This window comes from Salvelinus fontinalis, chromosome 6 (genome assembly GCF_029448725.1).
Source record: "Salvelinus fontinalis isolate EN_2023a chromosome 6, ASM2944872v1, whole genome shotgun sequence".
NCBI classification, from domain to species: Eukaryota; Metazoa; Chordata; class Actinopteri; order Salmoniformes; family Salmonidae; genus Salvelinus; species Salvelinus fontinalis.
In genome coordinates this window covers 2,426,892-2,441,187 of record NC_074670.1, presented here as the reverse complement: position 1 = coordinate 2,441,187, position 14,296 = coordinate 2,426,892, and the positions used below count along the sequence as shown (strand labels likewise).

The window sequence follows — 14,296 nt, the reverse complement described above, 5'->3', positions numbered from 1 at the left end:
GATAGTGGGATATTATTACTGAAGGCAGGGAGGATAGTGGGATATTATTACTGAAGGCAGGGAGGATAGTGGGATATTATCATTGAAGGCAGGGAGGATAGTGGGATATTATTACTGAAGGCAGGGAGGATAGTGGGATATTATTACTGAAGGCAGGGAGGATAGTGGGATATTATTACTGAAGGCAGGGAGGATAGTGGGATATTATTATTGAAGGCAGGGAGGATACAGTCAGTGGGATATTATTACTGAAGGCAGGGAGGATAGTGGGATATTATTACTGAAGGCAGGGAGGATAGTGGGATATTATTACTGAAGGCAGGGAGGATAGTGGGATATTATTACTAAAGGCAGGGAGGATAGTGGGATATTATTACTGAAGGCAGGGAGGATAGTGGGATATTATTACTGAAGGCAGGGAGGATAGTGGGATATTATTACTGAAGGCAGGGAGGATAGTGGGATATTATTACTGAAGGCAGGGAGGATAGTGGGATATTATTACTGAAGGCAGGGAGGATAGTGGGATATTATTACTGAAGGCAGGGAGGATAGTGGGATATTATTACTGAAGGCAGGGAGGATAGTGGGATATTATTACTGAAGGCAGGGAGGATAGTGGGATATTATTACTGAAGGCAGGGAGGATAGTGGGATATTATTACTGAAGGCAGGGAGGATAGTGGGATATTATTACTGAAGGCAGGGAGGATAGTGGGATATTATTACTGAAGGCAGGGAGGATAGTGGGATATTATTACTGAAGGCAGGGAGGATAGTGGGATATTATTACTGAAGGCAGGGAGGATAGTGGGATATTATTACTGAAGGCAGGGAGGATAGTGGGATATTATTACTGAAGGCAGGGAGGATAGTGGGATATTATTACTGAAGGCAGGGAGGATAGTGGGATATTATTATTGAAGGCAGGGAGGATAGTGGGATATTATTACTGAAGGCAGGGAGGATAGTGGGATATTATTATTGAAGGCAGGGAGGATACAGTCAGTGGGATATTATTACTGAAGGCAGGGAGGATAGTGGGATATTATTACTGAAGGCAGGGAGGATAGTGGGATATTATTACTGAAGGCAGGGAGGATAGTGGGATATTATTACTGAAGGCAGGGAGGATAGTGGGATATTATTACTGAAGGCAGGGAGGATAGTGGGATATTATTACTGAAGGCACGGAGGATAGTGGGATATTATTACTGAAGGCAGGGAGGATACAGTCAGTGGGATATTATTACTGAAGGCAGGGAGGATAGTGGGATATTATTACTGAAGGCAGGGAGGATAGTGGGATATTATTATTGAAGGCAGGGAGGATAGTGGGACATTATTACTGAAGGCAGGGAGGATAGTGGGATATTATTATTGAAGGCAGGGAGGATAGTGGGATATTATTACTGAAGGCAGGGAGGATAGTGGGATATTATTACTGAAGGCAGGGAGGATAGTGGGATATTATTACTGAAGGCAGGGAGGATAGTGGGATATTATTACTGAAGGCAGGGAGGATAGTGGGATATTATTACTGAAGACAGGGAGGATAGTGGGATATTATTACTGAAGACAGGGGCAGATATATTGAAGGAGGACAGGGTCGTGTACTTTGAGACAGAAACTGGACTCATCTCGTCAGTGTTTGGGGATGGGGGGGGCCGTGTTAAGGAAAAATTACGCTTAATAAACAATCGTGTTCGACAACTATTCTGTGTGCTTTAAAGCTATTTTCAAAGTTGAAGGGGCGTATGAAACGTGGCAGTATGAAACGGGTCAGTATGAAACGTGGCAGTATGAAACGGGGCAGTATGAAACGTGGCAGTATGAAACGTGGCAGTATGAAACGGGGCAGTATGAAACGTGGCAGTATGAAACGGGGCAGTATGACACGGGGCAGTATGACACGGGGCGGTATGAAACGTGGCAGTATGAAACGGGGCAGTAGTCCCCTACATAGGTCCCTGGTCAACAGTAGTCCCCTACATAGGGCCCTGGTCAACAGTTGTCTCCTACATAGGGCCCTGGTCACCAGTAGTCCCCTACATAGGGCCCTGGTCAACAGTAGTCCCCTACATAGGGCCCTGGTCAACAGTAGTCCCCTACATAGGGCCCTGGTCAACAGTTGTCTCCTACATAGGGCCCTGGTCACCAGTAGTCCCCTACATAGGGCCCTGGTCAACAGTAGTCCCCTACATAGGGCCCTGGTCAACAGTAGTCCCATACATAGGGCCCTGGTCAACAGTAGTCCCCTACATAGGGCCCTGGTCAACAGTAGTCCCCTACATAGGGCCCTGGTCAACAGTAGTCCCCTACATAGGGCCCTGGTCAACAGTAGTCCCCTACATAGGGCCCTGGTCACCAGTAGTCCCCTACATAGGGCCCTGGTCAACAGTAGTCCCCTACATAGGGCCCTGGTCAACAGTAGTCCCCTACATAGGGCCCTGGTCAACAGTAGTCCACTACATAGGGCCCTGGTCAACAGTAGTCCCCTACATAGGGCCCTGGTCACCAGTAGTCCCCTACATAGGGCCCTGGTCACCAGTAGTCCCCTACATAGGGCCCTGGTCACCAGTAGTCCCCTACATAGGGCCCTGGTCACCAGTAGTCCCCTACATAGGGCCCTGGTCACCAGTAGTCCCCTACATAGGGCCCTGGTCAACAGTAGTCCCCTACATAGGGCCCTGGTCAACAGTAGTCCCCTACATAGGGCCCTGGTCAACAGTAGTCCCCTACATAGGGCCCTGGTCAACAGTAGTCCCCTACATAGGGCCCTGGTCAACAGTAGTCCCCTACATAGGGCCCTGGTCAACAGTAGTCCCCTACATAGGGCCCTGGTCACCAGTAGTCCCCTACATAGGGCCCTGGTCACCAGTAGTCCCCTACATAGGGCCCTGGTCAACAGTAGTCCACTACATAGGGCCCTGGTCAACAGTAGTCCCCTACATAGGGCCCTGGTCAACAGTAGTCCCCTACATAGGGAACAGGGTGCCATTTAGTCCACTACATAGGGAATAGGGTGCCATTTAGTCCACTAAATAGGGAATAGGGTGTCATTTAGTCCACTACATAGGGAATAGGGTGTCATTTAGTCCACTACATAGGGAATAGGGTGTCATTTAGTCCACTACATAGGGAATAGGGTGTCATTTAGTCCACTACATAGGGAATAGTTTGCCATTTGGGACCTTTGACAAAGCAGGCCCATACTAAGACCATACTAGGAGCATTAAAGAGAGCATTTCATTCAGCGGTTGATCAGTACAAGTATAAATCAAAGATTATTGAGGTAAATCCCAGACATTTGACCCAAATCTGGTAAACCCCCCCCCCCCCCCCCCCCCCAAAAAAAACATAGTGGGATTAATGTGAATAAGTACCAGTGTGTGATGGACCTAGACAATCTATTTTGCTTTCATATTCTAATCTACAGGCCTACAGGTTTCACTATTTTATTACTAAATGAAAATAACATCGCCCAAGAGAACAATGGAATTAAGTCAAAAGCTGCAGAGTCCCCTTATCAGCAGTTAAATACATGTTTTACTTCTGTGTGCAGATAATATTCCTCTATGGGAAATATGTGTCCCTAAGTGAAACTAGATCCCCTACATACTGGTCTGAAACTAGATCCCCCTACATACTGGTCTGAAACTAGATCCCCTACATACTGGTCTGAAACTAGATCCCCCTACATACTGGTCTGAAACTAGATCCCCCTACATACTGGTCTGAAACTAGATCCTCTACATACTGGTCTGAAACTAGATCCCCTACATACTGGTCTGAAACTAGATCCTCTACATACTGGTCTGAAACTAGATCCCCTACATACTGGCCTGAAACTAGATCATCTACATACTGGTCTGAAACTAGATCCCCTACATACTGGCCTGACACTAGATCCCCTACATACTGGCCTGAAACTAGATCCCCTACATACTGGTCTGAAACTAGATCCCCTACATACTGGTCTAAAACTAGATCCACTACATACCGGTCTAAAACTAGATCCCCCTACATACTGGCCTGAAACTAGATCCCCTACATACTGGTCTGAAACTAGATCCCCTACATACTGGTCTGAAACTAGATCCCCTTACATACTGCTCTGAAACTAGATCCCCCTACATACTGGCCTGAAACTAGATCCCCCCCCTACATACTGGTCTGAAACTAGATATCTCTTTCCGTTTCCCCTGACAACCAGAACATCCATAGGCTCTCTTTCCGTTTCCCCTGACAACCAGAACATCCGCAGGCTCTCTTTCCGTTTCCCCTGACAACCAGAACATCCACAGGCTCTCTTTCCGTTTCCCCTGACAACCAGAACATCCATAAGCTCTCTTTCCATTTCCCCTGACAACCAGAACATCCACAGGCTCTCTTTCCGTTTCCCCTGACAACCAGAACATCCATAAGCTCTCTTTCCATTTCCCCTGACAACCAGAAAAAGAGTCTACACACAAACACAAACAAAGAGAGAGAGAGAGTGTGGGGAGAAGTGTCTAATTAACCAGTGGTGCTGCTGGGTGAGGAGGTTGCTCAGCGTTGTTCTACAAAACCACAGATTAAAAGGTACCACGTCAAAGACAGCGACTGATTCCCCCCCATGGTCTCCCAGGGATGCATGAACACAGTCACACACATCCCCCGAGTCTCTGGGGTAGGTCTGCCAGCCGTCAGACACCGAGAGGGAGGAACCTTGTCTCTCTAGGTATCCATGAGGGGACTCCACTCAATGCAGACACACGCACACTGGCTGGATGGCTGGCACACACAAACCCACGTGTTGCCTGGCAACACTTCCTGTCTGCACTAGACAATGTTTACACTATGATGTTTGTGTCTGGAGCTTACGGTTTAATTAACCGAATGTGTTTTAGACTAATCTGAGGTCGTCCATTGAGCAGGACCCTTAGAGTACACACTGACTAACGATCACAGATACAGAGAGGAAGAACCTACCTCGTCACCATGTTGTTATATCGTTATTATGCTCCTTTGCATCTCAGTATCTCTAATTGCACATTCATCTTCTGCACACCTACCATTCTATTGTTTAATTGGTATATTGTAATTATTTTGCCACCATGGCCTATTTATTGCCTTACCTCCCTTATCCTACCTCATTTGCACATGCTGTATATAGACTTTTTGTCTATTGTGTTATTGACTGTATGTTTGTTTATGTGTAACTCTGTGTTGTTGTTTGTGTCGCACTGCTTTGCTTTATCTTGGCCAGGTCGCAGTTGTAAATGAGAACTTGTTCTCAACTGGTCTACCTGGTTAAATAAAGGTGAAATATATATATATATATATTTTAAGAACCAGTTATAATACTAGATTGGTCATGAACCTTCTTATGACAGGATAAAGCCATGTTTGTCAGGGAGTTAGTAAACCATGGTTTTCCAGTGCTGTGATAAGATAATGTAAAATAAAGAATTTGAAGATTGTATCTGCACTGTATGTGTTAGCTAGCAAGTTTTAGAGGAATGATTCCATTACATTTTCTAATTAGCTGCCGATATGCCAACGTTCCATTCAAACAAAGGCAGTCGACCCACAGACATAAACCGGCTGACATCAGCCGATGACGGGATTTAGACTCGTTGTAAACGCAACAAGGACTGTTCTAGTATCATATAAAATAGCACTCACAGACTCTACTGACATTCATTCCAATGAGACTGGTTTGGATTTCTCCCTGACCAAGATGGCTGCCATTTCTCACCAGAATTCTGGAACTTTCGGGGTTTATGACACAGTCTTTGTACCCCCAGGCACCAATCAGTTGGCAGGGTTGAGCAGAGGACGGTTAAGAGTATTGCATGTGTTGGTCTGCCTAATGACAAGGCCCCACTGTTTCCCTACACATACAGAGAGACATGCATGGATTCCTCTGACTCACCTAGGGGGGGTCAAAGGTCAGAGCTCTGGACATGAAGCAGAGGTTTAACAGGCTGTTCTTTACAACACACACACACACACACACACACACACACACACACACACACACACACACACACACACACACACACACAACATACAGGCTTCTCTCTCTGCTCTGGCTGTCTACAAACAGCAGATTCTGACCTCCACTGAGTGGGTCGTAACTGTGTGTGTGTGTGTGTGTGTGTGTGTGTGTGTGTGTGTGTGTGTGTGTGTGTGTGTGTGTGTGTGTGTGTGTGTGTAAGTGCATACCACCCTTTCACTTAAAACATAAAAGTAAAGCAGATAAAGCCAGGTCCTCTGAGGTAATTCCCTGAGAGGAATCACAACGGGCCCTTCCTGATTCAAACTGATGAAATTAGCCTTTTCCATTAAACATTAACAACCCCATTGATGTTGGAACCCGTGTGAGGAGGAAAGGTAGCCCTGTAAACACCAACAGAGGGGGAGACGGGGGACGGACGGGGGGAGGAGACGGGGGACAGACGGGGGGGAGAGGGGGGACGGACGGGGGGGGAGAGGGGGGACGGACGGGGGGGGGAGAGGACGGACGGACGGGGGGGGAGAGGACGGACGGACGGGGGGGGAGAGGGGGGACGGATGGGGGACGGACGGGGGGAGGAGACGGGGGACGGACGGGGGGGAGAGGGGGGACGGACGGGGGACGGACGGACGGGAGAGGGGGGACGGACGGGGGGGATAGGGGGGACGGACGGGGGACGGACGGGGGAGGAGACGGGGGACGGACGGGGGGGAGAGGGGGGGCGGACGGGGGGAGGAGAGGGGGGGCGGACGGGGGACGCACGGGGGGAGGAGACGGGGGGCGGACGGGGGGAGGAGACGGGGGACGCACGGGGGGAGGAGATGGGGGGAAAAGGGGGGAGACATGGACGGGGGGAGGAGACAGGGGACGGGGGGAGAGGAGGGGGATGAAGGGAGGCTGTAAAATTGATCCTGTTCAAGCTGCAGGATGGGAGGGTGATTCGACACTGATTTCTAAACCTACCTACCGCTCACTCACTTATCAAATATTCAACATCTCCTGAGAATTCAATGTGATTCTGCCTCCCAGCCAACCGACACGGCGTGATGTTACAGCTCAGCGCTGTCATGTGGGGCCCCTGGTTGCTTTCCTCCTCTGGAAACATCACCTTTTGTACCCTCTGGGCTTTTCAATGCATCAATATCACTCATCTGTGGTGTGTGTCTGTGTGTGTGGACGTGTTTAACTATACTTGTGGGGACCACAAGGTCAAATGCTATTTATAGGGGATTTAGGTTTAGGGGTTAAGGTTAGGTTTAGGGGTTAAGATTTGGGTAAACAGGATTTTGAATGGAACTGAATTGTGCGTCCCACAAGGTTACTTATACAGGACTGTGTGAATGTTAGAGGATAAAATGTGTTTGTTTTGCAGATGGATGTGTGTACTACTGGGTCAGAAGGCCCAGCCTGTATATCAAACCCTCATGGGATTCCTCTGTATTCAAACAGAAAACCACATCAAGGTTTCATGAGATGAATAACACTTAGCCAGGATTATGGTGTGGAGAAGAGAAGCAGCATGGTTAAGGGGGGGTGCTGGTCTACATCCCAGAGAGAGAGGAGGTGGGTGCTCCATGTCCCACAGAGAGAGGAGGTGGGTGCTCCATGTCCCACATAGAGAGGAGGTGGGTGCTCCATGTCCCACAGAGAGAGGAGGTGGGTGCTCCATGTCCCACAGAGAGAGGAGGTGGGTGCTCCATGTCCCACAGAGAGAGGAGGTAGGTGATCCATTAACATGGGAAACATGTTTACATTACCAAAGCAAGTGAAATAAACAAAATCACACTCACAAACATTCCAAAGGAATAGACACATGTCCTATTATGGCCTCTCTCACTCACTCACTCACTCATTGACTCACTCACTGACTCACTCACTGACTCACTCACTGACTCACTCACTGACTCACTCACTGACTCACTCACTGACTCACTCACTGACTCACTGACTTCCTCAGACCTTAACAATGTATTACTGGCCTGGGAAATGACCATGCAGGTAGGTATTGGGACACAGCACCATTCAATGACACCCCCCCCCCCCCCCCCCTCTGTTGCCATGAGGAAGTCTTCCATTTCAAGTGTCCACCCCCTAGTCTGAGTGACGAGGCCAGCCAGTCACTGTTCTGAGTGACGAGGCCAGCCAGTCACTGTTCTGAGTGACGAGGCCAGCCAGTCACTGTTCTGAGTGACGAGGCCAGCCAGTCACTGCTCTGAGTGACGAGGCCAGCCAGTCACTGTTCTGAGTGACGAGGCCAGCCAGTCACTGTTCTGAGTGACGAGGCCAGCCAGTCACTGTTCTGAGTGACGAGGCCAGCCAGTCACTGTTCTGAGTGACGAGGCCAGCCAGTCACTGTTCTGAGTGACGAGGCCAGCCAGTCACTGTTCTGAGTGACGAGGCCAGCCAGTCACTGTTCTGAGTGACGAGGCCAGCCAGTCACTGGTCTAGCTAGCTACCTCTGGCCTCCCCCCGTTTGTCGCCGGCTACCTGTGTGTGTGTGTGTGTGTGTGTGTGTGTGTGTGTGTGTGCGTGCGTGTGTGCGTGCGTGCGTGCGTGCGTGCGTGCGTGCGTGCGTGCGTGTGTGTAGCAGCTCACCCTGTATTGATCGATATGATCTCGATCAGAGGATTCTTTCTAATCTTGGGCAGATCCAGTCTGGCGCCGCCGAGACGTTTCCCGTTGTTCTTCTTCTGACCCAGCAGACGCACCGAGTGACCTTCACACACAACACACACAAATACTAGTCAGGACACCAAGTGACCTTCACACACAACACACACAAATACTAGTCAGGACACCGAGTGACCTTCACACACAACACACACAAATACTAGTCAGGACACCGAGTGACCTTCACACACAACACACATAAATACTAGTCAGGACACCGAGTGACCTTCACACACAACACACACAAATACTAGTCAGGACACCGAGTGACCTTCACACACAACACACAGACATACTAGTCAGGACACCGAGTGACCTTCACACACAACACACACAAATACTAGTCAGGACACCGAGTGACCTTCACACACAACACACACAAATACTAGTCAGGACACCGAGTGACCTTCACACATAACACACAGAAATACTAGTCAGGACACCGAGTGACCTTCACACGTAACACACAGAAATACTGGTCAGGACACCGAGTGACCTTCACACGTAACACACAGAAATACTGGTCAGGACACCGAGTGACCTTCACACATAACACACAGAAATACTAGTCAGGACACCGAGTGACCTTCACACGTAACAGACACAAATACTAGTCAGGACACCGAGTGACCTTCACACACAACACACACAAATACTAGTCAGGACACCGAGTGACCTTCACACATAACACACACAAATACTAGTCAGGACACCGAGTGACCTTCACACATAACACACATAAATACTAGTCAGGACACCGAGTGACCTTCACACGTAACACACAGAAATACTAGTCAGGACACCGAGTGACCTTCACACATAACACACAGAAATACTAGTCAGGACACCGAGTGACCTTCACACGTAACACACACAAATACTAGTCAGGACACCGAGTGACCTTCACACATAACACACACAAATACTAGTCAGGACACCGAGTGACCTTCACACATAACACACACAAATACTAGTCAGGACACCGAGTGACCTTCACACGTAACACACACAAATACTAGTCAGGACACCGAGTGACCTTCACACGTAACACACACAAATACTAGTCAGGACACCGAGTGACCTTCACACGTAACACACAGACATACTAGTCAGGACACCGAGTGACCTTCACACACAACACACAGAAATACTAGTCAGTCAGGCAAACACTTCTTCACAAAACAACCAGAATATATTACATTATAGGCTATAGGAAGAACACGTGACACACACACACACACACACACACACACACACACACACACACAGGGTTATGATTTCCATTGATTTCCACTGTTACAGGACAAAAAAGAGGAGATAAGACCCCTCGGTGGGATGGATGGATGAAGGAGGAGAGAAACGGAGGGATGGAGAGGTAGAGAAACGGAGGGATGGAGAGGTAGAGAAACGGAGGGATGGAGAGGTAGAGAAACGGAGGGATGGAGGGGTAGAGAAACGGAGGGATGGAGGGGTAGAGAAACGGAGGGATGGAGGGGTAGAGAAACGGAGGGATGGAGGGGTAGAGAAACGGAGGGATGGAGGGGTAGAGAAACGGAGGGATGGAGGGGTAGAGAAACAGAGGGATGGAGGGGTAGAGAAACGGAGGGATGGAGGGGTAGAGAAACGGAGGGATGGAGGAGGAGAGAAACGGAGGGATGGAGAGGTAGAGAAACGGAGGGATGGAGAGGTATTCAGACAATCTCACGGTAAGAATGACAGAATGACAGAGATCCTCACAATGACAAATGGAAAAATTCGTTTCATTAAATTGTGGCGTTTTTAACGATATCTCTTTTCAACAGCATGTAATTAAAATCAGATGGAACATGTAATGATTGTTGCAGAGCAGGTGAGAGGGTCAGGGGTTAGGGGTTAGGGTCAGGGTCAGGGTTAGGGTGAGAGGGTTAGGGTGAGAGGGTTAGGGTGAGAGGGTGAGAGGGTTAGGGTGAGAGGGTTAGGGTGAGAGGGTGAGAGGGTTAGGGTTAGGGTGAGAGGGTTAGGGTTAGGGTTAGGGTGAGAGGGTGAGAGGCGTAAATTGATGGGAAGAAAGGTCTCTGGTATTCTGTATTGTGGGTGTAAATTGTAAATATATATATATATATATATATATATATATATATATATATATATATATAAAAATAATTATTTAAGCGAATAAAAAAAAGCTAACATTTAAACACTTTATGGACATTAGGAGCCTGCTTTTCCAAATAAGATAATTATTTCAGCACTTCAATAGCAGCTTATCCTGCCTCAACCAGACTAACCCCACACACTGGAAGTAGCTTTAGTAATGCTATAGGCTAGCTAATGCTGTATATATTAGTAATGCTATAGGCTAGGTAATGCTGTATATATTAGTAATGCTATAGGCTAGCTAATGCTGTATATATTAGTAATGCTACAGGCTAGCTAATGCTGTATGTATTAGTAATGCTATAGGCTATCACTACACCCAGGAGGAGGGAGGGAGGGAGGGAGGGAGGGAGGGAGGGAGATAATGTAGTGATGGAGGGAGGGTGGTAGGGGGAAGGAGGTAATGTAGGGAGGAATGGAGGAAGGTACGGTTGGGTGGGAGGGAGGGTGGTAGGGGGGAGGGAGGGTAGTAAGGGAGGGAGGGAGGTACTGTAGGGAGGGTAGTAGGGGGGAGGGAGGGAGGGTAGTAGTGGGAAGACAGGAATGAAAGGGATGAGAGGGGGAGTAAAAACTGGATGACATAGTGACCCATAGAGATCTCTCATAAGAGGTGTTTCTCTCCTCAGAGTCTGATGTTTTTCTAATAGTTTTGCTATAAAGCAGCAGCGGAGAGATAAAGACGATAACCAGGTGCCTAATGCCCTTCGTCGTATCAAAAGTTCATGTGTCCGAGACGGCTCCCGAGCCTCGCTCAGCCCCACATCACAGGCTAGAATGTAATTGCAGAACTGTTGCCAGCACCTCCTGCCTTCAGAAGAATGTGCCGTGAACTAATAACACCAGCTAAATCATTTCTACTGCCCATCTACATGATAATAATTGAGAACAGGGAGAGAAGCATCAGATCCCCAGATAGAGGGAAGATCATGGCATTTTATAATTCACTGGTTCAGTGAAAAGTCACGGATGTAAAAAATAAAACATTGTTCCTCTTCCTCCTCCCTTCTGTGAGCGGAGATCAACAGAGAGCCCTGTAGAGACACCGGGGAGCCACTGAGCTTGTCTACTCCCCTCGGGGTGGTTAACGAGGGGGGGGGGGGGGGGGGGGGGGGCAGGTGTGCAAAGACAAAGTACATCAAAGAGTTTCCCCAGGTGTAGAAGAGGTCATATGAAAGGTACATACAATAACCTCTCACTGTGTTGTGTTGGCTGCTGGACAGTCTAAAGGGACATAGGGACACATTACCCTGACGCCCTCCCCTCCCCCTCTAAACTAACTGGTTATGTGGTGCTATAAGAGAACACATTACCCTGACGCCCTCCCCTCCCCCTCTAAACTAACTGGTTATGTGGTGCTATAAGAGAACACATTACCCTGACGGCCTCCCCTCCCCCTCTAAACTAACTGGTTATGTGGTGCTATAAGAGAACACATTACCCTGACGCCCTCCCCTCCCCCTCTAAACTAACTGGTTATGTGGTGCTATAAGAGAACACATTACCCTGACGCCCTCCCCTCCCCCTCTAAACTAACTGGTTATGTGGTGCTATAAGAGAACACATTACCCTGACGCCCTCCCCTCCCCCTCTAAACTAACTGGTTATGTGGTGCTATAAGAGAACACATTACCCTGACGCCCTCCCCTCCCCCTCTAAACTAACTGGTTATGTGGTGCTATAAGAGAACACATTACCCTGACGCCCTCCCCTCCCCCTCTAAACTAACTGGTTATGTGGTGCTATAAGAGAACACATTACCCTGACGCCCTCCCCTCCCCCTCTAAACTAACTGGTTATGTGGTGCTATAAGAGAACACATTACCCTGACGGCCTCCCCTCCCCCTCTAAACTAACTGGTTATGTGGTGCTATAAGAGAACACATTACCCTGACGCCCTCCCCTCCCCCTCTAAACTAACTGGTTATGTGGTGCTATAAGAGAACACATTACCCTGACGCCCTCCCCTCCCCCTCTAAACTAACTGGTTATGTGGTGCTATAAGAGAACACATTACCCTGACGCCCTCCCCTCCCCCTCTAAACTAACTGGTTATGTGGTGCTATAAGAGAACACATTACCCTGACGCCCTCCCCTCCCCCTCTAAACTAACTGGTTATGTGGTGCTATAAGAGGACACATTACCCTGACGCCCTCCCCTCCCCCTCTAAACTAACTGGTTATGTGGTGCTATAAGAGGACACATTACCCTGACGCCCCCCCCCTCTAAACTAACTGGTTATGTGGTGCTATAAGAGAACACATTACCCTGACGCCCCCCCCTCCCCCTCTAAACTAACTGGTTATGTGGTGCTATAAGAGGACACATTACCCTGACGCCCCCCCCCCTCTAAACTAACTGGTTATGTGGTGCTATAAGAGGACACATTACCCTGACGCCCCCCCCTCCCCCCCTCTAAACTAACTGGTTATGTGGTGCTATAAGAGAACACATTACCCTGACGGCCTCCCCTCCCCCTCTTAACTAACTGGTTATGTGGTGCTATAAGAGAACACATTACCCTGACGCCCCCCCCCTCTAAACTAACTGGTTATGTGGTGCTATAAGAGGACACATTACCCTGACGGCCTCCCCTCCCCCTCTAAACTAACTGGTTATGTGGTGCTATAAGAGGACACATTACCCTGACGCGCCCCCCCCCCTAAACTAACTGGTTATGTGGTGCTATAAGAGAACACATTACCCTGACGCCCCCCCTCCCCCTCTTAACTAACTGGTTATGTGGTGCTATAAGAGGACACATTACCCTGACGGCCTCCCCTCCCCCTCTTAACTAACTGGTTATGTGGTGCTATAAGAGGACACATTACCCTGACGGCCTCCCCCTCCCCCTCTAAACTAACTGGTTATGTGGTGCTATAAGAGGACACATTACCCTGACGCCCCCCCCCCTCCCCTCCCTCTAAACTAACTGGTTATGTGGTGCTATAAGAGAACACATTACCCTGACGCCCTCCCCTCCCCCTCTAAACTAACTGGTTATGTGGTGCTATAAGAGGACACATTACCCTGACGCCCTCCCCCTCCCCCTCTAAACTAACTGGTTATGTGGTGCTATAAGAGGACACATTACCCTGACGCCCCCCCCCTCCCCTCCCTCTAAACTAACTGGTTATGTGGTGCTATAAGAGGACACATTACCCTGACGCCCCCCCCCCTCCCCCCCTCTAAACTAACTGGTTATGTGGTGCTATAAGAGAACACATTACCCTGACGCCCCCCCCCTCCCCCCCTCTAAACTAACTGGTTATGTGGTGCTATAAGAGAACACATTACCCTGACGCCCTCCCCTCCCCCTCTAAACTAACTGGTTATGTGGTGCTATAAGAGAACACATTACCCTGACGCGCCCCCTCCCCCTCTAAACTAACTGGTTATGTGGTGCTATAAGAGGACACATTACCCTGACGCCCTCCCCTCCCCCTCTAAACTAACTGGTTATGTGGTGCTATAAGAGGACACATTAC

At 48.8% G+C, this 14,296-nt stretch overlaps 1 protein-coding gene across 2 annotated transcripts in view; it reads right to left on the bottom strand.

Moving 5' to 3' along the window:
• The window catches only part of cdkal1 (CDK5 regulatory subunit associated protein 1-like 1), an 815,078-nt gene that overhangs the window by 552,279 nt on the left and 248,503 nt on the right, over window positions 1–14,296 (bottom strand). For both annotated transcript variants that reach the window (XR_008759828.1, XM_055924595.1), the window contains exon 7: window positions 8,600–8,720. Coding sequence is in view for 1 of the 2 variants with exons in the window: in XM_055924595.1 (XP_055780570.1) it covers window positions 8,600–8,720 (121 nt within the window). In the remaining variant the exon portion in view is untranslated. The remainder of the gene's footprint in view (window positions 1–8,599; window positions 8,721–14,296) is intronic.